Source organism: Colias philodice, chromosome 13 (assembly GCF_061535455.1).
Source record: "Colias philodice isolate Cphi_HAF_F1 chromosome 13, ilColPhil1 Martin Lab GWU primary, whole genome shotgun sequence".
In the NCBI taxonomy this organism is placed as follows: Eukaryota; Metazoa; Arthropoda; class Insecta; order Lepidoptera; family Pieridae; genus Colias; species Colias philodice.
This window is the reverse complement of record NC_143098.1, coordinates 3341106-3365593: the sequence shown is the minus strand read 5'-3', so window position 1 is coordinate 3365593 and position 24488 is coordinate 3341106. Positions and strand designations below refer to the sequence as shown.

The window sequence follows — 24488 nt, the reverse complement described above, 5'->3', positions numbered from 1 at the left end:
GTAAGGATATCCACGTAGCAACAGTAAAGAAAGGAACTTAGTCTCCACGGCCCGTCTTATAACATTCAAAGTTCCAATCGCGATCGAGTGGAAATCTCAAAAGAGCACCCAGTTTTAAACTGAAATCGGCCACTTGAAGTATTAATTGCTTTTCGTACTCCATTGTAATTCAGATTTGGTGAGAGAGATGCAAATTACTCTAAACTATCCGGTTGCTCCAGTTTTCTAACTGGAATGCGAAAAGTTGTGAAAAACAACCCGCAGAATAGAAAAGTCTACCCGCGTTTTACAATCGTGCGCGGAGCTTTGTTCTGTTTATATATTTTGCACGTTGTATATTTTTAAATAGTATTATACCTCTACATCATATTTTTAATAGTACCTAAGTATAAAAAAGCTAAGGCAAAAAAAAATAGGTATATTTTTCCACAAATTACAATGGTAAAATGTTGATATGAAATCCTGAAGTGAACAATAAATTAATTAATAACAAACCAAATTATTATATTCTTCACTTCACCTATCAACATAGAATGCTCTCAGCTCCTTTAAAATGACATGTGCCTTAATATAATAAAGAAAGCTATTTTTCTATGAAATTTTATATCCTCAGAGCTCAGACACTGTGACTGATAGCTTTTCGGTAGCTGCGTATCGTTTACCCCTTTGAGAATTACCGTAAGGAATTTCAACACAGACGTATGTATTTTCGTTATTATTAAATGTGCTTCTTCGACCATTAGACTACATGTAATACATTTTATTATCCATCATTTATTAAGGAAACTTTATTTTTTCAACTGTCGTTATTTCCATCTTTTTGTTCCAAGTTTGTATGTTTTACAAAGAAAAATTAATTTAAGAGGTCTACGATAGTTCGTATACGATTACAATTGATTACAACTGTGTTTGTGTGCGTCTGTATATTTTGACTTTCATCCCCTCTCCCAGGGGAAACGTTTTGAATTTCGTGATGGATTTTTACCTAGGTATATTAAATTCTATTTCTATTATTATAGTATCAGTGTGAAGTAGGTACAGTAGTGAAGTTACGTAGTGAAGTACAGTAATTTGAGAGATACTTTTGAAAATAAGTATTGGACAAAAGTAATATCCCCAGTAATAGTAAAATTAGTTCATGGCTTCAAGCAATAATTTTAATATAAATTATATAAGAGTATTTAGCTTTTTTTAGAAAATAAATAAATTGCCTCGGGCCTACTAAATATAGTCATATTATATGTTTATTATAATTTGAAGGTCAAACGATAATAAAAGAGTAATGAATACAAGCGACCACAATACATTAATTAAACGAGCTCAGACTAGAATCTAAACTAGAAGTGATTTGAGTAAAAAGCTCATTTCCCACTGGTTCAGCCTTCCACCTTCCATTTTATAACTGACACAGTGGTTATATTGCTGTGTCGTCGCTATATTGAAGAAACTGACGTTTTACGATACTGCTACTTTGTTGTTTGTTACTTTAAACTTACTTCAAATAACTTTTAAAATTGCATTGCTTTGAAGCTGATACACTTTGAGTGAGTTCAAAGTTTCTTGCTCGTGATTAGAATTTGGTGCATAATTTAGATAGATTCAATGCCCTAATATTGAAGAATTACGGTAAAATATATAACAAAAATAATATCATGTCGAATTATATTAGTAGAATCATTTTTAATATTATACGATTTGACCGAAATTGAATATCCCATCTACGGAATATAATTTAATCACGGTCTAACGCATTTATTGGGGCACCTATTCATTTCAACCTCAAACCCAAATATAATATAATCACGATTATCTGTAAATAGAGTTCCACATACCTTTTTTTCTACGCATAATTGAATTGCGGTGACCTATATATAGTGTTTATTCATTCATTTACTTTACTCTTTCATCGGTCCCTTTTTCATGAATCCAAAAATACGTGGACAGCGGCAATCATTGTGATTGATAAACTGAATTTTTTAAGCTAGGAAAGCCTCTGCATTTTGTATATATTCAACTTTGAATCTACCGTCAATATGTGTAGTTTCAACTCATATGGACATTGCTTTAGAATTAAACAAAGCACGAACTCTGTAGAATTTATACGTTTAGTCATCGAAAAGAATATATGTAATTTCAGGAGATGGGTGGTGGTTGTCGTAAAAAAATTCGAATAACGTTACTGAGACGATATAATTTAGTTAAGAGATTTAACTTATTCATTTTGTGCTACATCATTTACTTCGCTATATAGGCCTTTAAATTGAATAGTCAGAAGACAGTTTCTTTGTGTAAATCGACTATTTTATAGCAAATCAAACAAACCTGGTCTAGCTGATATTAAATAGCCACCCTATATACGATATAAACGATAACAACATTGGTAGTGTTGAATATCCTATGTCAGCCTACATGATGACAAAAAGAAAAAAAAATTAAAGCCAATCGATAAGTAAAGCTTTTCTATATTACCTGATTCCGGCATTCCAAATAAAATACTAGAGGAAAGAAAATTATTTCAATATAACACATATTGTGATATAACTAACTAAACTCTAGAAAAGCTCGATAACCGAGGATACGATATGACATGGCCATAATATAAAAAGGCGAATTCCACGAGATTCCTGCGACGGCGGAATCAGGCCAGTGCTATCTATGAAAGTAGGTACTCCGTTTCATATTAAAAATTTTCCTCATGGGAGTTATTTCAGTGTCTGAAGGCTCTTTTGATGTATGAACTTTAATATCCGCCAAGTTATGAATCAACTATATAATAAACTATTAGAATGTGTACACCGAATATATTACTTTTGTTATCCTTCTAAAACATATACAGCAAAAACGCAGATGTATCAAGAAACTTGTTCAACTATGTAATAAGGATTATAAAGTATGATTTAAAACAGTAGTGCACTCAGAATATATTTTGTTTCAAAAACTTTGTATTGCTTATTTACAGAACTTTTGCCAATTCTTTAGTTGCGTACCTACTTGATCTGTAATGATAAAATACTTCCACTTAAATTTTTTTTATTAATTTAGTTCATTCTATGTTAAATGTATTTCTCATTTTTATTCATTGTTGTTAAGTAATAAAAATCCCATAAATAATAATCCAAGTCAAAATTCAGTACCTACAACAGTTTTCTATTACAGCAATATAAACAAATTCTAGCCTAACCTAATTTTATAGAGTAAAATATGATCTATATTTTTTACCCTATAAAATTTAAATTACCTAGGTACCTCACTGATTAATACTAATATAGGCTCCTCCAATGATCCATCTATAACCATAAAATATACCTTCAATATAAATATTGACCATTCAAAGGTGTTAAACGGGAAATAATTATGATTGAACCAGAGCTGCATGTAATACGTAAGTTCCAACGAACGTAATTAGCAAAATGCATCGCTCTGAATTGGTTTTCTGTACATCAGCCGTTTTCAATACGAATTGGCTAATGAGGACGATAATATTTCACCGTTCCCGCAATATTTTATCGATAACCCGGTATCATGGGACGTATTAACGAAAAACAAATATCAAATACTAAAGGATAATGGGTACCTACCATTCATTGACGCCCATCCGCCAGATTTGTGACTGACGACAAGTCTGCGGACAAATCTCCATGTGAAGGTGTTCGTTCTGGGTTCGTTGCGCGGTTCCTAGCTAGAGTGTGGATGATGACGGATTTGATAGGTACTTCTCGCAGTTGTGGCTCAGTGATGAGGACCTCGGACTTCAAATCAATAAGTCGGGAATCTCAACCAGGCATCGGTGCAGGAAATAAATTTATTTTTCAATTTATCTGCGCATGTTATAGCATCACCACTGCTCGAAACGGTGAAGGAAAACATTGTGAAGAAACCGACATGTCGAAGAATCAAAAGTTCGACGACATGTGACATCTGCCAACCCGCACTAGGCTAGCGTGGTGGATTTTGGCCTGTACCATGTTGTTTGGGGGCCCATGTTCCAGCAGTGGGAACATAATATTATATGGGCGGATGATGATGGGTACTTCTCGCCTGCGGTACGAGTAGGTAGTGAATGCTACTCATAGGACTATTTATTCGTTATTTTGTTGGCAGCATCAGTGGTTACAATAAAACGTTATTATGATGAGTACAGCAATAATGAGCGTTTATGTTTATGGGCGGGCCAGTTATTGCTATTCAAAATCATTAGGAGTATTTATTTGTTTGAAATATGTGATTTTAATGCCCGTTAAAGAAATATCCTTTAATTAAGTGATTTTAAATGTTAAAAAAATAAAATTATTGATTTTAAATGTTATTAAAATACTACGACATACATTAATATTTACTTTATTAAATCAATACAAATAAGTACCTATATTTTTATTAGATACAATAAATAATGTAATGTAATTTGAACATGGCTGATCAAACCAGGGTGTTTTATTAAAAATATGATCAAATAATGTTCTTAATAAAATATACTCATTGCGTTTAAAATAATGATTTTCCTTATCCCCTCGGTGATCATTATTAAAAGTACTTACGATCAACATCTTGAGGAAAAATGTGGAAATCTCTTTCCCTCTGCTATATTTAACCGCTATATTAAAACAAATAATTTAAATAACGAGCGGCTTACGTTTTAATCATTTGGGGGTTCTCTTATCAACGAAACGAGATTATTTTCCTTGAAAACATTTAACTTACAAATATAATTAATATTATATTATTTTATTCTATTACATATTAGATTTTTGTTCGATTAATATCCAAAACCTAACCTAGGTATCTTAAAATGAATCTTTGTAGATTATATTCTACTTGTAAGAAGTAAATATTATATGTATTAGTACATAGGTACCTTCTTGTTTAATTATAGTAGGAATAATATCTAGAAAAAACCTGTAATTATTGAGAATCAAAATAATGAAAATCGTCTTCATTATTAAATTTTTTCTGCATTAAATATTTACTTTAGATAAAATACTTCTGTATCTATTGTATTATAATATCTATAACTCTATTCTCCATTCTAAGAATTGTTCAAATAATATCTTATCTATTATTTACTTTATCACACTTATGTTTATAAAGCTCACGTAAGAATTACATAACCCAAAATAACAACATAAAATATTTATTATCAAGGAACAATAATTACTATAAAATGGATATACAAATAAAAAAAACTTAAGAGAAGTCCCTTCTCTATGATTGATTCTCCTAGATTGACAGACAGAGAAACACACGCACGCCGCACGTCTTTACAACGTATATCAAAAAATGTCGTTACAACTTTTCTTCTTAATTTTTTCCGTCTACAACCGAGTCCTTTTGCAACGCGAGATAAGGAACTTCGTTCGAATAATATGGTATACGTTGAGGAACTACTTGTTTTAATCTTAAATAGATCTTAAATAGAAGTACAACTTTCAAGAGTAAACATTGCTTTAAAAATATTATCATTTTCTTTATCTACAATGCAACTGTATTATGAATATTGTAAAAGATATCTGATATTTTGATTTTAAGTATCACATGATCGTATACTATAAAAATCATAAAGTGATTCAGGTTTACAACAGCATTCATTGACACAAACAACGTGCACACTGCATCTATAGAAAATGTACCTGTATTTCACATTACATACAAATCCAAAAGTACTCTATAAAAGTTATTATACTATAACTGGTGCAAATTAAACAATCCTTATGTACAAACATCCTTATCATTGCAGCGTTATATACTTATATAGTTAGTATTAAAAAATAACCATTCGTTCCAAAAATAAACGTAACACAAGCGAATTAAGGTTAGCGTTCACAACCCTTAAAAATCGGGAATATATTCTGCGAAACATCCGACATCTAGAAACATGTTCTAAAAGAAATTCAGGCCACAATACTTAACTGGAATAGGCCAGCCACTTAGCTTCATGTAATGCTCTAGTAAGAGCTGAAAATGTGCCGCTACAAAGATGAGAACCTTGTTGATTTTGTTCAAAACAACCCACTTTACTTTCGTCTAGATTAAATATAAACACAATTATTTCACTGTTTTATTCTTGGGTATTTTTTTGGATAAAGATGATACGTAGGCTTATTAAGTACTTGGTAGAGGATTGTATAAGTTAAGTTCATAAAAAATACATAGAAAATTATCTCTTATTCCCGTTTTTCCTAATTATATCAAATAATTACTACCAACTTGTATTATTTTTTGACGACGTCTTCAATGGTTTTTGAATAGATATTATCTATATTTTATTGTAGAAAACCAATATTATAATAATTATTATAATTAATCTAAATAAAATCGAAATGTTCATACTACGACTCTATTAAAAATATTATATGTAAAGTTATCAATAAATTCGTCACGTCAGATATCAGGGGGCGTAGCTCAGATGGTAGAGCGCTCGCTTAGCATGCGAGAGGTACCGGGATCGATACCCGGCGCCTCCAAATCTGATTTTTATTTTTTTCAATGCATTACTATTTTTATCTACATAATATTTGAAATTCTGGACATACCAGTTAGCTGTACCAGTTTCATTTTTATTATTATCATTTTTGTTTTGTATATAGGTATTATTATATTCTTTATAATAATATAATAATTGACGATTAATGTATTCATAGAAAATAAAACAAAAAATGTAAAACAATAAAATGTTATTAAAAAATAAAGTCCATTACAGAAATTATATAACACTAAATAACATGAGTATAAGTGCAAATGGCTCTCATAATTCTCTTACAAACTAACTTTATTTTTAGAACGCTGCCAGTCCAGTAATAGCTCTTCCCAAAATCAATGCGTGAATATCGTGTGTTCCTTCATAAGTATTTACTGCCTCGAGATTCATGACGTGGCGGATGACGTGATACTCGTCGGACACACCGTTCCCTCCGAGCATGTCTCTCGCCATACGCGCAATCTCTAACGCCTTACCACAATTATTTCTTTTCAAAATCGATACCATTTCGTGAGCTGCCATATTCTTGTCCTTCAAACGGCCCACGTGTAAGCACGCTTGATAACCGAGACTTATTTCACTCAACATATCAGCCAATTTCTTCTGAATCAGCTGATTTGAGGCGAGTGGTCTCCCAAATTGCTTCCTATCCAATGTGTACTGTCGAGCGATCCGCATACACGTTTCTGCGGACCCGAGCGCGCCCCAAGCGATCCCATACCGCGCGTTATTGAGACATCCAAAAGGTCCTTTCATTCCTACAACGTTTGGCAATAAATTCTCCTCTGGTATAGTCACTTCGTCTAGTAATATCATGCCCGTTGTCGAGGCTCTCAAAGCAAACTTTCCATTGATTTTGGGCGTATCCAAACCTTTTTTTACTTGAGCTCTCTCAACTATATAACCTTTTACCTTGCCTTCATCGTCTTTCGCCCAAATTACGAGTATATCAGCGATTGGCGAGTTTGTAATCCAAGTTTTAGAGCCTGATAAGACGTATGTTTTATTTTTAGAGTCATATTTTGCCCTGGTAACCATACCTCCAGCATCACTTCCAAAATCTGGTTCAGTCAAGCCAAAACAACCAACTAACTCGCCCTTGGCCATCCTTGGGAGATATTTTTGTTTTTGTTCTTCAGAACCATACATGTAAATAGCTCCCATCGCTAAGCTACTTTGAACGCTCATCGCTGATCTATACCCTGAGTCGACACCGTCCAATTCTCTTGTTATTAATCCATATGTAATGCTGGAGACACCCGCACAGTCATATCCTTTAATCGTACAACCGAGTATTCCAAGGTCACCCATTTCCCTATAAATTTGACGGTCGAAAACTTCATTCCTGTTCGCTTCCATTATCCTTGGTAACAATTTTTCATTACAATACGATTTAACTGAATCACGGACCGCCTTTTCATCGTCGAGCAATTGTGACTCCAAATTCAAAGGATCTTCCCAGTTGAAACTTACTTTGGCTTTGTTAAAACATGTAGTCGATAGCGCCCTTAAATTTGAGTTGCAAGCAACAGACCATACTTTCGTAAATTTATTAATAGCAACAGCCATTATAACTCGATAGGACAAGTTTCTGTTTCACTTGATCAAAAGCTGTATAATACCTTGTTGTTATCAGTTGTTTACAAGTTTCCGTCAAACTCTATTTGCTGGGTATGTAGTTCATTCACTCGTTAATATTCTATAGCACTGATGGAGAACATTTGAATAATATTATTATAATAAATACAAATTTCAGCCTTGTTGTTTCTATGCAATTTATGTCTAAATACGCGGATTCTTCGCGGTGTAAATAACCTTACTATTGACCCCCGTCACAACACACACTACACTGTTCCAGTTACGACTAGCAGCTATCTTCACGATATCGAGCGTGTGACGTAGCACCACAGTCACGATACACATAAATAAGCAAAGAAGTATCGTGCCGAATGGCGCATCGAAAATTTCCGAAATTCTTGTTTAAATCCTATATATCACTAGGTAAAAATTGAAAAGTGTAATTTGTTGATAACAGTTGTTATGTTAAATGATAAGTAGGTAGGTATTCTTGATAAAATGAATTCTCTTACAAATAAAAGATAAGCAAATACATATTATATTCAACATTCGTGTGATAATGAAAATGATAAATATTATTAAATACGTAATAAGTAAATAATTTTATTGTATTTTTTAGACGGTAAATATTTGAGTCAACCTATATAAGAAATTTATTTATTCCTCCAAACGGCCCATCATAACATCAAGTCCACAGTGCCTCATTGCATTAATCTTTATACTAGGCACTATAAAATTAACATCTAAAAATATTAAACTTTAATTCGCTGCAAAAATTAAGTAACTCTCTGAGTACGAATATAGTTTAACAACTTTGGTCCTACTAGACTGCAGTTATTACATACCTACTTCCCAACGTTGCCAGAGAAACTTCACAAGAATAAGTAAATATTACTTGCAGTTGAATATAAAATTTGAACGAGGATAAAAATATTACTTCCTATTTTCTAGTTTAAGCTAAAAATATTTTAAGAATATTGTAACATTTAATTTTCTACATCCTTGTTCATTAAACTAACGAGTCCGTTTTAATTAATTTTATAAGAATTTGCACATTTTAATAAAAAAAAAAGAATGAATACAAAACAATTTAAAAAAGCTACTTAAATCCTTTATAGTTTATACCAAAGCAAAACAGAGGACAGATGTTTATTTACAGTGCACCTTACAAATAAAACAAGCAAATTACACGTCACTAAAAAATTCGCGTAAAAATCTTGCAGGAGTAAAAAACGTGAAGTTGCTACGAGGAGAGGAGCCCGTAAGCGGACAGTATGTCCTCTTATTTACGACCTAGGGCAAAAACCACGGCGTTATGAATGCGAAAAAGGTTCCTCTCTACAATGTTTCACTCGTTTCTTTGTTGAGTTAAACAAAAATTTTATTAAACTAGAACCGGCGTTCTGCAGGCTGTGGCACGTTAAAACTGCACGGTAGCGAATACAAAAATAGATAGAAGTTATTTATTAATCGAGAAAATATTTCAAAATTCTCTGTAACAACACTTATTGAGTTAATCTTTGTTCAATAGAGAATTTATGATTTTATTAAGCGTATTTAAAATGCTCCTCTACAAAAATCCATCTACTCGTTCATAGTCTGAAAGAAAGAAGCATTGACTAAAATTGCGTACCGCAGTGGTTAATTATAATAATATTCGCAAAATTAATAAGCAGCGTAACATATTAAATACCCAACATCTCGATGGTCATAAATTTATTTAGAACGACATCCAACTATCGGACTTTATCACATAATGGATCCAAGTATTGTATAAATTATTCAATCTCTATTTGCATCACAAACACAGCGTCAGGAAGGTCTTAGACCTCTAATGACACCTTCCTCCGTTGTTTACTAAGCTTACCCACTCTACCCTTTCTCACATCTACGACAGGACACTCTTTAATGGGCCACTGATTTTTCCCAGTCATATGCAAATTCGGGATTAGCATACATTTTATTTTGAGCTTCCATTACTGCTGACAAAAACGTTGACAAAGCCGGCACTGTTTTTCTTGCTTCAAAATATGTAGATTTAAATTAGATTGCATATTGTATAATGTATAATTAAGTACATGGTACTATTGTTGTGCTTGTATTAAATCTGTTTATGTTGAAAAATGTCTACACAAATTAAAATAAGTAATTCTCATAATAATTGTAGGTACACATCTTGTAAAATTCGATTAAATTGCAACACAATTTTCTTTATATATATTTGTCTTTATATACTTATACAATTCGTATATTAATTATTGTGTATGTAACAATATAAGAATAACGCCTAAAATTAAATACAATATATTTGGAGTTTCCTTACTCAATCGCTTAGAAAGGACCGGGTAGGTAAAATAAAAGCACAGTTATAATACCATAACCAAAATAATTATGATATGATAGGCATAGGTTGCTTTTTATTATCCCAATAAATAAATACTATAAATACTTCTGCACACTAAACATAAACCTCCAAATGTATATGAAAATTCGCGTAACTTTACCAGCCAAGCCTTAGAATAAACCAAGAAGCTTCGAGAATTATAAAAGCACGCGCTCGGAAGTAACAGAATTAGAACATCACGGCGAATGCCTCAACAAACATAAATGGAATAGTCGTGTAGTTTGAGCAGAAATAGAAGATATAAGTACCACCGAAGTACCGAGTTTCGACGGGATTGTCGATGTAACAATGGTTAGCAGGAACTACGCCTGGCTGAGGATGTGACGCAATGCGACATTGATGCATTATTGCTATTATAATTTGCATAAAAATATTTTTACATGCAAATCGATAATTCCTTAATTTTTCCTAAGGGTATTCATTAATAATAACTGTTACATATACACCTCTCAACACTGAATTGGGTTTATAAGTGAAAAAAACGTTGATCAACAGCTAAGAGGGGCTCTTAAATTTGAGAGACGTTTATAAGTAAGGCTGTAATTGTTTATTTTAACGGTAATTGACTAAGGTTTTGAATTGCAGTCTAAATTAATAATAACATTTACTCACATATTCACATTTACCCATCTCACTGGAATGCAAAAAGCGGTTTATATTATATATTATTTCCTAAGCAGCACAGATTAAATATTCTTCTAAAATAATTTCAATTCCTTAATCCTAAATCTATTCCATTGAACTTCTCTTATCTGCTTCTCATTTATAGTGAAAGCACGTACCTAAACGCTATAAAATGTTAAGCAGATCCCAAATAAATTTAGGTCAATAAAATTTTCTAGGTAAAACAAAGACTCACAATTTGTTAACAATGTTTAAGGGCGTTTCTTACTTATTCAACACTTCATCTTTCATCTACCGAAGAAGTTTCAACTCCAAACAAAATTAATGTTTTAACAAATTTCAATTGAACCCATTAAGCCGAACTTTGTAATTTAATGTCAAAATTTGCTTTGCGAGTCAAAGAAACGGCAAACAATAGAGCGTGTTATAATTTTTGTACCTATCCATTCATTTGATTAATAGCAAAAAGGGGAGAGCACTTACATATTATTTTTATTTTTCATACAATTTAAAATAAATAAAAACAAATTTCCAGAAAGTGCTTCTATCTAAAGTAAAAATATGGAGTCTATGTTTGTAATTTATAAGCGAAAAAACAATATAAAACAAGAATTTCACCGGCGCGAGAAAGCACATCGTTTCGAAATGGCTCACACTCGCAATGGAATTGTTAACACACTATCCATAGATCATCATCATAACAGTAACATATTTACAACACATTCGACACGATATGCCGGAAACCCATTCAATCCCAATCCCATTTTGGATGGAAACACATCTGCGGCCACCTAATTTGCTTACCCTATCTCTCACCTACAATTGACTTCTCAATCTCCTTCGTTAATGCGTAAATAAATCACTACCCCATTATTAACTTACAGATATTTCATGATTACACAGTTTAATTGCTTTTTTAATTAAGCAAAGCGTCGAAAAATTACGTTAACGTTATTTCAACACTGATTCTCATTCCCTCATCGTTCCGTATTGACGTTATTCCTTGCTGAATACGCGAGTAATTTCGAAGTTTTAATTGCAAACTCTTAATGAGATAGGCTTACAATACGCCGTACTATACGTATACAGACGCCAGAACCAACAATCATGTTAATTCTTTTGTATGGTTACATTCTTGACTATGAATTTAATTACTTTATTTTATGCAGAATGAGTAGTAGCAGCCTTTGTTGATATGTTTATTTCAACACAGTGTAAGAAAAAGCATTCATACGAGTAGATGCACCATAGTAATGTATTATTTTCAATATTTTCTTTTTAAAATTGAAAGCTAATTTGGTAAGCCAAAACTCGTAACAACTGCTAGGTATTACTGACATTTAGAGTAAATTCTTTATTAGCCAAAATTTAATTAAAATTTCGTGTCATTTGTAACAGGATGGCGGTTCTACAGGAGTCTTAGTACGCAATGACAAAAAGAAAAATGATGGTCCGAACGCTGATACCGGATGCGTTAAGATACTGTAATATAAAATATAACAGTATCTTAAGATAAAATATTATAGTATCTTCACCGTGTGTGACGCGCTTAAAGGAATAAATGTACTTAATGAAAGACCTTAGTATTAAAAAAATGTTTTATTCTATTCTAGTGAGATATTTCATGTATTTAGTAGTAGTTGTTGTAGTAGTCCGTTTAACATATTATTGAAAATACTTAATTCATAGCCAAAACGGACTCATTAATGTTGACATTTTCGTAGTATGCTTAGTTTTAATTACAGCCTTATGCTATCTGGGAATAAGCCTCATTTTTGTTAACTAGGATCTTTTTTTCTTATCTTTTGGTTTACGAGGGCATAATACTGTATTGATAATCTTGATGACTTTGATAGTGAAAATGATTGAACTAATAATCACAATTACTATAAAAAGGTACACATCCAGCATTGTAAAACTGAGCCAACTTAATTCATTTGCTTGACTTCTCATGTATGGAGCACCATTATTTCGTATGATATATTCAATCCAATACATAGCTGTGTCTAAAGCATTCATTGGTCTATCCCAAAACCTTCTGGAAACTTCTTTTGCTGTTTTCCTATAAGATTCATTGTTCAGCACCTCATCGATTAAACCATACATTCTTTCTTCTGTTATATCGTGGTATTGCAATAACTTTCCATATCCCATTTGTTCTAATTCCAATACATTGTTGTATTGATCTCCGAATATAGGAACACCGACTATCGGTACACCATTGTACATAGCTTCTTGTGTGCCTATAAGTCCACCGTGTGATACAAATATTCTAATATTTGGGTGAGCTGAAATTATAAAAAAAATATACATTTAGATATTTTATAAAATTTGAGTACACTATGTGTATATCAAGTTGAATATGATCTTTTCTATATTTTATAAAAATACAGACAAAAGTACAATATTTACTAACCAAGTATTTCTTTTTGTGGCAACCATTTACGAACAATAACGTTGTCCGGTTTGTCTTCTAACTTATCATCTTCCCATTTCCATACCACAGTTCGTTTTAGCCGTTTGAACACTCGAAGGAAAGCTTGCTTTTTCTCTTCAGGCAGTTCAATACTTCTTACGTTTGAGCCAAAATTAACGTACACAAAACCATCTGTAGCATCGTCTAAATATTTTTGTAAATCCTGAAAATAATTATGAAATGAGAAACGTTTACACTATAATTATTATCAAAGTTATTAATCACTACGACTTGTCATACCTTCGGAAGGCTATTATTACTTTTGGTGATATGTACTCCACCGATTTCTACAATATTGGGTAAATATGGCATCGATAAATCGACACTAAAATGACTATTGACTAACATTAGGGACGCATTCTTTTGAATCTCAAACAAACTTGGAATGGGTTCTCGTAATCCAGGAATATATTTTTTCATCAACTGCTCTTGCTTTCCTAGATACCAAAATTTCCACCAGAACAATTCATAAGTAGTGAAATATAAGTTTTTCAGTCTCCCAATGAAGCTGGTGGGATCATTCACATCCAATAATTCAGAAGGCACTGTGGCCAATTGCAACGGATTTCTAGTTACAAAATTATGTTTCATACAATTGCCGTATGTTGTCACTAGTGCTAACGGAGCGTTATATTTGTAAGCCAAGGCATAAAATGCTTCTTGAAAGAATTGTTCACTTATAACCAGATCGAATTTAATATCACTTGCTAGCAATGCCTGTACGGCCGGTGTTTGCAAAGCATCCTCAGTGAGAGCTAACCCACCGGGCCATAAAATATCGTCGTGAAATTTCACAGCACTCATATCGACTGTTGAAAATACATTGGGTCGCTCGCCTCCTGAAATAAAATTTTAATGTATACACAAATTGCTTAACCATATAATTTAAATTTAATGCACCTAACAGTATCTTAGATACTAACCTAGAGCTTCCCATATTTTTATATCTTTCACCATAATTTGATGATAAGTAGGTGGATGCTTGTCTTCCCTGTGTGCTGCTATAACCGTGACATTATGACCTCGTCGAGCTAACTCTAATCCTATAGTTCTGACAGTGATATAATGAGATTTTGAGGTAAAAGGAATCGCATAAAGTATATTAGCAGCTTCGGAACATATCGTCAGGTAAAGCAGGAGTGCTAATATTTTTAAAATCATCTGAAATGAAAAAAAATATTTTTAAATTTAATACGTATGTAAGCTTTTTCGATAAAAAAAAATAGTAACCACTTACATTGATTGAAAAAAAGATCCAACTTTTGTTCAATGTTAAAACATACACAAGTTACACTAATATTGCACTAATATATTATTGCTCAAGCAAGGAAGGAATTTACATGTTTTCCACTATCATATAATTGAGATGAGTGATACGTATTCAACGTTCAAAGATGAACACACAACTAAATTGTCTCTTTATAAATCACTGATTGGTGATTTATGTCGCAATTGCGCCTACCATTACACGAGACGCCTGTAAGCTATATGATAAAAATAGAATCCATGAATGGTGCCATTTCAGAGCATTTCGTGCTTTAAATCGTAACACATAAATGATGCTCATATGTTACTATGAAGCCGATTGCTCGTTAGTCAGCTAAACTAGCACGTGACGAATTTTTGTTCAAATGAAACTTACGGTATAATGCTTTCTTGGCTGTCATGCTAGATCAAGGATAACTTGAAATTATTATTATATATATCACGAGTCATTATATTCATCAATTGTCATTTTAATTAGCGGGAGCGCAACCTCGCTTGCTCCAAGGAAGTGAAAACCACCGTGAAGTTTAATACAATGAAAACTTGGTTTTCTCCATGTAACTAGTCTATTTATAAAACTCACAACGTAACAGTTCCCGTTACAGGTCAAGTTATCGGTTTTGTGTATTTTTTTTTAATTAATATTGACCAAAAAAGGGGAAGGATCTCAATTAATTATCGAAATCTCTTAAAATGTCAATTAAGTTCTTGCATAACTATGAAGGATCCGTAAAAATCTAATGAAAACTTTACAATATTTTATTAACAAAAACTAAAACCCGCCTTCAAATTGTCAGGACGTAACCTTAAATGGGACTGAAAAAAATAATTATCGAAACCGGTACATCTAGTCGAAAGTTCTAAGATAACAAACAAACAAAAATTTTGTCGAATTGAGAAACTCGCTACTTCTTCGCATAGACATAGAGTGTGTTTGTTTATTCTTAACTTTAAACGAGTATTATCAACGAATACCATATAAAACGTAATGTATAACAACACATAATTTATATTCTTAACACCAAAAGTTATAAAAAATTCCATATCTTTTATCACAAAACCACAGGTCAAGAGGTTACGATTATCTTTGTTACTTTCTCAGATCACATAAAGATGCTTTAGTTCAATGATTATGTTGATGTACTAAATGTACTAAATTAAATCTACACATAAGAAAGAGTAGAGCCTTAAACCACAGACTAATAATAATATACTACGTATACATCTTAAACTATACTTACTTAATATGATCAAAATAATGTAACAATTATCCTTTTCTTAAATGACAATCGCGAAATTAAATATCGACTAAGTCCTAACTAACTCTTTACAAAACACAATTGTATAAAAATTTGAATAATATAATAAATATTAAGGCATCTTCATCATAGTATAAATATTATTATATTTTTTTCTCATTTTTCTCATCTTAATACCTAATAGGGGTCAAATCACAAATGTTATCAAAAGAACAACTTATCTATCACATAAAAATATAGACGATATTTTAAAGTAAGAATATGTAAGAAATTAATATCAAAAGATGCATATAAACTTCAGGAGTTATTTTACTCTATTACTTTATTAAAACAGTGGAAGCTCAGTGACCAAGGGCAACCACATAAAAGGAAAATTCAAGTTTATTTGAAATTTTATTATTGCACGTGCCATTTTTATATGAAAACAGTTATATGATGTTAAAAGATAAAAAGGTCTTAAAATCATAATTATAAATAAACCAAATTTAAATAGGCTTCAAAATGCTTGAAAATGAATACTTCATACACTTCATCGCTTTAAAAAAACACCTAGATTAATATTTTTTCTCTTCTTCTTTATAGATTACTGCATTGGGATCACATATACAACTAGCTGTGCCCCACGGTTTTACCGGCATTGCTCCGTTCCTGTTGGTCTTAGCGTGATAGTATACCAGGTGAAACGTAAGACGTTAGACGAATTTAAACAGGAGCTTCTACTCATGAAACTGAACAACTTTGTTCTAAAACTTAGCTGAATTCGTAAAAAAAAATTGGACTTTGTAAGGAAACTTCGCTAATCAGCTGACCGATTTCCATACAAAGTCCAAATTTTTTTCTACGAATTCAGCAAAGTTGTAGAACAAAAGTTGTTCAGTTTCATGAGAAGAAGCTCCTGTCAAAATGCGTCTGACATCTTACCAGTCACCCTGTATAAGCCTGCCTTCCTCGATAAATGGGTTATCTAACACCGAAAGAATTTTCAAATCGTGTCAGTAGTTCCTAAGATAAGCGCGTTCAAACAAACTCTTCAGTTTTATAATATCAGTATAGATAACAATTCAAACTAGTGAATAATGGCAGAAGACGTACATGCACAAAATTAAAAAAAATTAAAGGAATTATTAAAGTTCCATAAATAATTTATTAAGAACGTGCGTGAGAACAAAGCCTACAATAGGGAAAATATGACTTATCATCTAAATATCATGTAGACAGAAATTATCATCTATAAAAATGGAGGCCTATCTTTATCTTATGACGTATATTATTATCTACCCTACAGATGCTATGTGAATTACTTACATTATACTGTAACCATAAACCACACATAAACAAAGAGGCATTATCATAATTTAGATAAGAAACAAGAACATATTTTATTTAACTTAAAATGGTTAAACAATAATCACTGGACCTTTTTATGTTTTCTTATTGAGATAGAAAATTCTGGCAAATTTGCCAACTTACGAATTAACATATTTGTAATCATTACACTTACTAATACAACAATCGCTACTGACATGTAAACATCGAATAAAGTGTATTCATACCAACTCATATTTCTTGCGGGATTCTTAATAAAATCGGCACCTTTATTTCGGATTACATACTCTAACCAATACACAGCAGTATCGAGAGGATTCATTGGTCTATCGTTAAATCGTTTGGACATCTCTTTGGCTTTGTTTGAATAACTTTTATTATTCAGTACATCGTTCAGAACAGTTTCCAATGCGTTTTCATTTATATCTTGATACCGTAGTACTCTTCCAAATCCAATTTGCTGAACAAGAAGAAGATTGTTGAACTGGTCCGCATATATAGGTATGCCTATGATGGGAACCCCGTTGTATATAGCTTCTTGTGTTCCGATAAGTCCACCGTGCGAGATAAACACCTTTATGTTCGGATGAGCTGCAAAATATTAAGGATATTTTAAAAATTCCAGCAATTGAGACGTCCCAGCCTCCAGTAGAGGAACTAAGGAAGAAAAATTTATAGGAAACTGAACGTCAAAAAAGAGAAGTGCACTGTGCAATGCATCCAAATTGGATTAAAATAATGAAAAAAAATGTCATCAATGCTTTAATTGAAAGAATATAGCTACATAAATAATTATTAAGTGACAATTAGGAGCTCTTTGTATATTTTAAGCAAAACTTGATTTCATTTTTAGGCTAATCAAGTTCCTGCTACCCTAAAATTTTTAGTACTAAATGCAATGTGATAAGTAGTGTAGGCTACACTCCTATTCGTATTAATGAAGAACTATATAGTATAAAAAATACTCGTATATAGAAATGCAGAGGTATAGAAGTACCTACTTCTGCATCTGTTTCATTCCTTTTCATCTCTGCCTATGAAATCGTATTCAAGATCTCTTGGTTATATCGCTATCGCCTTATCCAATGCCAAGGAGGCTATCAATTTCAGTCCGTTTTGCAATTCTAAATTCTGAATAGAATTCGTTCCCTGAATTACCAGTTACATAACCGCCAAATTGTAGGTATGCTACAGTTCTAGAGTTTTAAGTATACTTACTGTTTCAATTGTATAACGTAAAAGCTATTATGGGTTATTTATGTGCCTTTATACCATAGTCCAATTATAATAATACACTACTATTATAGCAGAGATAAGATATGATATATTATTATATTTAACTAAGTGGCTTCCATAAAACGAACAATTTACGTATCGTTCTATTTTCTATTTACAAGACTATTTAAAGATGATACTTTATAGTGATAAAATTTCGCAACAAATGTGAAATATAATAAAATCTTTATTCTTTATCATATCAATGCATTCGTATGTCGGAATTATAACTGTAATATCAGTCGATTGCCATTCAACTAAAAGAAATATTTCCAAAAAAACTCTACATAATAATGAAGAGAATACTCTTCTTGTCAAGTATATGTAATACTTATACTGTATTATCAAATTAAATTCCCACACACCTAAAATTTCCTTTTGAGGAAGCCACGGTTTCGTTACTAGGTTACTCAGTTGTCCCTGTAATGTTTTATCTTCCCACTTCCATAGAATTGTTTCATTTAGTTTTCCGAAAACTTTGAGAAAGGCATCTCTCTTCTCAATCGGTAGTTCTGCACTTCGAACATTTGAACCAAAGTTAATATATATTACGCCTTGTTTTGAGTCATCTAATAGGCGCTGAAGGTCCTGAAAATAATTGCAATTCAAGTTTTTGAGTACAATATTAAAATAGAAAACACTGGTGTCTATACCGGTTTATTAATAATAAACAGACGTACAAAAACTCAAATCCTAATGATTCCTGTACATCAAAATCATATTTACATAGGATCGCTTTTGGTAGGAAAATAGATTTACATCACAAATATACAGGGTTACTTGTAAAACACCAGCAACCTCGCAGGACGAGATAGCTAACATCATAAGTAACAACATTTGTTCTACGACTTTTGATAATTTGTTAGGTTTTATTTTCATACAAAAATAAATATTCATTTAATTTTCCGTTTGATTATTATAAACTCTACGCGCATCCCAAAAAATAAGTAAACAAGAAGCGAACGAGAGGGGGAAGGGGGCGTTGCGTCGTCCTTTCGATAATGAATAGAAAGACTTACAAATGTTAGGAGAGTACAATAAAAGCTTAAAAAATCATTTAAAAATCATTTATTGCGCTATGCCAATAGTCGTAGAACAAATGTTGTTACTTATGATGTTAGCTATCTCGTCCTGCGAGGTTGCTGGTGTTTTACAAGTAACCCTGTATAACACTGAATAATTATTGAGATATAAAATAATATCAGACTATACAAAATATTTAAATACACACACGAAAATGATTATAATCGAATTAAATCGATAGTAGAGTCTAGATTATTCCGGATTTGTTTTGATAATGTCCTAAATAATTCAACTAGGAAACTATTATACATTTCATAATAATCGTGACAATTATTTTCTAAAATAGAAACCGATAAAGGAATAATAATTTTACAAACTTTTCTCATTATAAGAACATTACTAACAAATTATTATATCCCATGATAAAACGACAATATGGCTGACCTTTATAAAATACTAAGTTTAGCCAATAACGTTTTTTACTCGGAGCATATGAATCAGAATTCATTGTATATTTTAATTTAAATAAAAATATTTAATTTATATTAGCATTGAATTTATCTAACAAAAAAACGTTTGAAATTTACATAGATATTAATCAAGACTCGTTCCATAATATTTTTCCTGGTACTAGAACGATAGATGTCTAACCAAATAATGTTATAATAATCATTCAATTATAAATAATATATGAAAGAGATTTGAATGTAGGAGTGGAGCACGCTTCGTTGGAAATTGAGCCAGCACCGGGGAAGGTACTACCCACACAGAAAACAACAGACAATCGAAAGAAAGAAAGAAATAATGTTTATTTTACACTACATATATCAAAATAGGCAACAAACAGCTCCGTTACTTGCTATTACATGAAAACAAAAAAAATAAAGAAGAGCTTTACTATTCGAGCTTTCTTAGGTTCTACAATGTTATGGTAAATTTAGATAAGATTTTTTTATACATCATCAAGGATTTTTTATTTGTTGGATTTGTCTCCCCTTGGATTAATATAATAACTGGTAAAAATTTGGAAATCTAACAATATGAAATGCCCAGATAGAGCCAGAACAAAGAGCCAGTTTCATATCATATCATAAACAAAAATTCAAGGTTTTCCTTTCAGTAATAAATTTAAATTCCTTTAGCTAGATAGAAAATCGAATATTATATTAACTGTGTACATTATTTTGCTATGCATGTTGAACGCAAACAATATTTTTATAAAAAAAATTTCATTGATTATGTAAGAAAAATATAATTATTATTAATAATTATATTAATAATATTATATATAGAACTTGTAGGTAAGTCCAGAACAAAAACATCAAAATCAATAAACCCTTTTAAGTTATTTTTATCGACAGAATTGGTAACCTTTTTTGTTTCAAATCCGAATACTTATAACGATTCTATAAATAACATTAATTATATTGAATTATTTCCTTGTTATTTTTTTCGTGACGTATTAGTAGGTATAGCAGTAGTTAATATGGTTAAATATTATTAGTGTATGACATTATCTCAGGAACTCTTTATTTCATAGAATTACCATTTAAACTATAAACAGTAATATTATATGACTTTTTAAACAAAACTTATAGTAATCTTACCTTGGGAAGGCTGTTTTCTGTTTTCGTTAAATGTATACCACCGATCTCCACAATATTGGGCAAATAAGCTACCGGAGTATCATAACTAAAGTGACTGTTAATCAGCATTAATGAAGTATTTCTCTGTATATCAAACAAACTGGGTGTAGGTTCTGGCAACCCTGGGATATACTTCTTAACCAACGCCTCTTGTTTTCCCAAATACCAATATTTCCACCACACATACTCGTATAAAGTAAAGTACGAGTTTCTGAATCTTCCCCAGAAACTTGTAGGGTCCTCTAAGTCTAGGAACTCAGAAATAGCTGTGGCTACTTGTAAAGGATTCCCTGTGACGAAATTGTGTCTCATACAATTACCGTACGTTGTGACCAAGGCGAGAGGTGCTCTATATTTGTGGGCAAGTGCATACAGAGCCTCTTGAAAGAATTGCTCGCAGATAACCAAATCGAATATATTTTCCTCATTTAAAAATGCTTTCACAGCAGTCGAATTGAGCGTTAGTTCTGTAAAAGCGGTACCAGCGTACCAGAATATCTTTTCATGGAATTCTTCAGCGGATAGATTGACCATTGTGAAGATGTTAGGCCTTTCACCACCTAAAATTAATTACCTTTTTTTAATACAGTATACCTACTCCTAAGAAGCAAGTTTATTTATTATATATTATTTATTATGTTTATAAGTAATATTCCCCTTAATATTGCGTTCTAGAATATATATCTAATAAATAAATAATCTATGAATGCCCGATACATTGATCACAATTTAAGACAATTATGATGCATTGAAGATAAATAAAATTTAACTGAAATAATATTTTTTTTAAATCATTCCATTCATTCTAATTAAAACACAACAAGAAACTCCCTCTACAAACCATACATTTAATTGATACTTACCCATAACGTCCCAAATTTCCTTATCGTCAACCATAATTTCGCGATAATTGGGTGGCGGATTGGTCTCCTTATTAGCCGTAATAACTGTTACATTGTGGCCTCTACGTGCTAATTCTAAGCCAATAGGTCTTAACATTATGTAGTGGGACTTGGATGTAAACGGGATCGCATACAGGATATTCGCTGAATCGCAATATGTTGTTAGAAATAATAGCAGCACAACGCGTTGAAAAGTCTAAAATGAAAATAAATAAAGTTGTACAAATAAATATAAAGTTCTGGTGACTCTGCAGTAGCAGATAGAGATTATGGTTAGAAATTGTATGTTTGTCTCAAGCAAAATAAATAAACAATTAAGATTATGAAAACTAATAATGATATTTCGGTTGTACAAAAGATTATGAATAATGAGATAAACTAAGATACGCTTGACTCTTATTCATATTCCATGTATTAATTTATAAAAATATTATATTCTACTAATCTCTATCGAATTGATTATTATCTACTCACCATCTTTAAATCAATTTTACATAAAACACTATTATTTTCAGTATAAAATTTCATATAATTAAACAACAAATATTGCAGAAAGCACAACACAACGTGTTCTTAAATCACCATCATCACATCTTAGACTGATTCAAATTTAATACAAAAAAATCGACTAACACTAGAATTATTTGCGAAGTTTCTTATATTCATCGTAAACGGCCTTCGTTATAAAAAATTAGCGGTACCGGCTTCTACATTAGACATATATTTATCTACTTATATACTTAATGCAAGATAAATTTTTTGCGTAGTCCAATGACTAGGAAAAGACACTTGCAAATCATCAAACTAATGAAGTTGTATTTTAAATGGTCAAAAGACATTTAAACAACAATCTTCAGAAAATACAGGGCGATATTTATTACAACAATATTATATTATATCACTACATAGTATAAAACAAAGTCGCTTTCTCTGTTCCTATATACAACGGATTATAATGCGGTTTTTTTAATAGGCAGATTGGTGGGTTATACCCTCAAGCCTCGTTGTATCTTGCAGTGGAAAACGAAGTAACTTGATGATAAATTCGGATGATCTATTACCTATAATCTGTGCCACTAGTAACTTCATTAGAAAAGCTTATCAATATTTTTAAATACGCACTTATATTCTCTACTTATTCTCTCTCTACTATTTCATTAGTAAATCTCCTATTATGATCTTTTTAATAACATATTTAAATTCAGTCCAGTCACGCTCTGTATAAGATAAGCCAAGCCGCCCAAGGGAAGTGCATCCCTCACAATATTATAAACTTGAAGCGACTGGACTTTATTTAAATTCATCTTCTTATATATAAAAATGAATCGCAAAATGTGTTGGTAAGCGCATAACTCGAGAACGGCTGAACCGATTTCGATAATTCTCTTTGTATTATATTCCTTGAAGTACGAGGATGGTTCTTATGTAGAGAAAACGTAAATATTATGTAGGTACCACGGGCGAAGCTAAGACCGCTAGTATATCTATAAAAATAATACGCAAACTGAGACCGTTTACACTAGCAATTATAGACACAATATCGAAATAATTAAATCTCTTTGCTGCACCATACATGAGATAGATGACAAAAAATAATATCCATATCTTATCGCCTTTTTTATCGACCTCTCGTTGTGTTTTACGTTTACTTTATGTATTTAGACGATATTTAGGCGATTTTTATTTTGTCTCATTGTGATTTTTCTGATATTGAATGATTAAGGCGTTACCCGGCAATTTCGACTATGTTCAACCTCTATAAAGTCTGGTACAACATAAAGCACAATACCGAAAAAAATATATAAAATAGGATGGTCTTTGATCTTTAATTGCTCGCGAGGACTTTTTTCCAAAGTTAATAGATTTCTAGAAAAAAAATGTGCCGTGGTCATCGATTTTTCCGCAAATACTCTATAAACTTCGTAACCTGCTGACTTAGAGCTCTGAAAATTTTATGTTTAATAAATTATCAGTTACACAACAGTCCCTGACGAGGATTTTTTGTTTCACTGATTGGTATCTTTTTAAATACAAAATGCGAGGAAAAAAGAAGGTGCAGCGGTAGAGGTTTGAGATCCGTCAATTATGGTCAAGGTTATTAGCGCATGTATAAGCCTTAAAGGCATGATTGGCAGACATATAAAAAAACATCTATGTTTGTATGTTACGTGTATTTTCCTTTTCTACTTGACAAAAACTAGTGTAGTGAGTATGTTTTGAGAATCACAACATCAAGG

General features: G+C 31.7%; 3 protein-coding genes and 1 non-coding gene across 4 annotated transcripts; 1 reads left to right on the top strand and 3 right to left on the bottom strand.

Annotated features, from left to right (window-relative positions):
- The first annotated feature begins 6385 nt into the window (after window positions 1–6385).
- Window positions 6386–6458, top strand: TRNAA-AGC (transfer RNA alanine (anticodon AGC)). Its single transcript has one exon. It is a non-coding gene; the product is annotated as a tRNA-Ala (tRNA).
- A 195-nt stretch (window positions 6459–6653) lies between these two features.
- On the bottom strand, window positions 6654–8414 carry LOC149483276 (glutaryl-CoA dehydrogenase, mitochondrial). The gene has a single exon (XM_089702225.1). The coding sequence runs from the start codon at window positions 8039–8041 to the stop codon at window positions 6770–6772; it is 1272 nt and encodes a 423-aa protein (XP_089558351.1). The 5' UTR covers window positions 8042–8414; the 3' UTR covers window positions 6654–6769.
- Window positions 8415–12680: 4266 nt separating this feature from the next.
- LOC149483275 (UDP-glycosyltransferase UGT5-like) lies at window positions 12681–14970 on the bottom strand. The gene is made up of 5 exons (XM_089702222.1): window positions 14792–14970; window positions 14478–14715; window positions 13795–14393; window positions 13495–13717; window positions 12681–13366 (listed from the first exon to the last, which is right to left on the bottom strand). Exons 2-5 carry the CDS (start codon window positions 14713–14715, stop codon window positions 12861–12863), a joined length of 1566 nt encoding a protein of 521 aa, XP_089558348.1. The 5' UTR covers window positions 14792–14970; the 3' UTR covers window positions 12681–12860.
- Window positions 14971–17487: 2517 nt separating this feature from the next.
- LOC149483274 (UDP-glycosyltransferase UGT5-like) lies at window positions 17488–22408 on the bottom strand. Its single transcript, XM_089702224.1, has 4 exons — window positions 22213–22408; window positions 21311–21909; window positions 19046–19268; window positions 17488–17996 (listed from the first exon to the last, which is right to left on the bottom strand). Exons 1-4 carry the CDS (start codon window positions 22346–22348, stop codon window positions 17488–17490), a joined length of 1467 nt encoding a protein of 488 aa, XP_089558350.1. The 5' UTR covers window positions 22349–22408.
- Window positions 22409–24488: the final 2080 nt, after the last annotated feature.

What these genes read in the sequence shown, in the direction of transcription:
- LOC149483274 (XM_089702224.1), bottom strand. Translation starts at nt 22,348, where the DNA reads ATGTTAAGACCTATTGGCTTAGAATTAGCACGTAGAGGCCACAATGTA. An exon ending in CAGAAAACAGCCTTCCCAAG is followed by an intron (nt 19,269 to 21,310) that starts GTAAGATTACTA and finishes AATTATTTTCAG; the next exon opens with GACCTTCAGCGCCTATTAGA. An exon ending in TCCTCAAAAGGAAATTTTAG is followed by an intron (nt 17,997 to 19,045) that starts GTGTGTGGGAAT and finishes AATATTTTGCAG; the next exon opens with CTCATCCGAACATAAAGGTG.
- LOC149483276 (XM_089702225.1), bottom strand. Translation starts at nt 8,041, where the DNA reads ATGGCTGTTGCTATTAATAAATTTACGAAAGTATGGTCTGTTGCTTGC.
- LOC149483275 (XM_089702222.1), bottom strand. Translation starts at nt 14,715, where the DNA reads ATGATTTTAAAAATATTAGCACTCCTGCTTTACCTGACGATATGTTCC. An exon ending in AAAAATATGGGAAGCTCTAG is followed by an intron (nt 14,394 to 14,477) that starts GTTAGTATCTAA and finishes ATTTTATTTCAG; the next exon opens with GAGGCGAGCGACCCAATGTA. An exon ending in GCCACAAAAAGAAATACTTG is followed by an intron (nt 13,367 to 13,494) that starts GTTAGTAAATAT and finishes TTATAATTTCAG; the next exon opens with CTCACCCAAATATTAGAATA.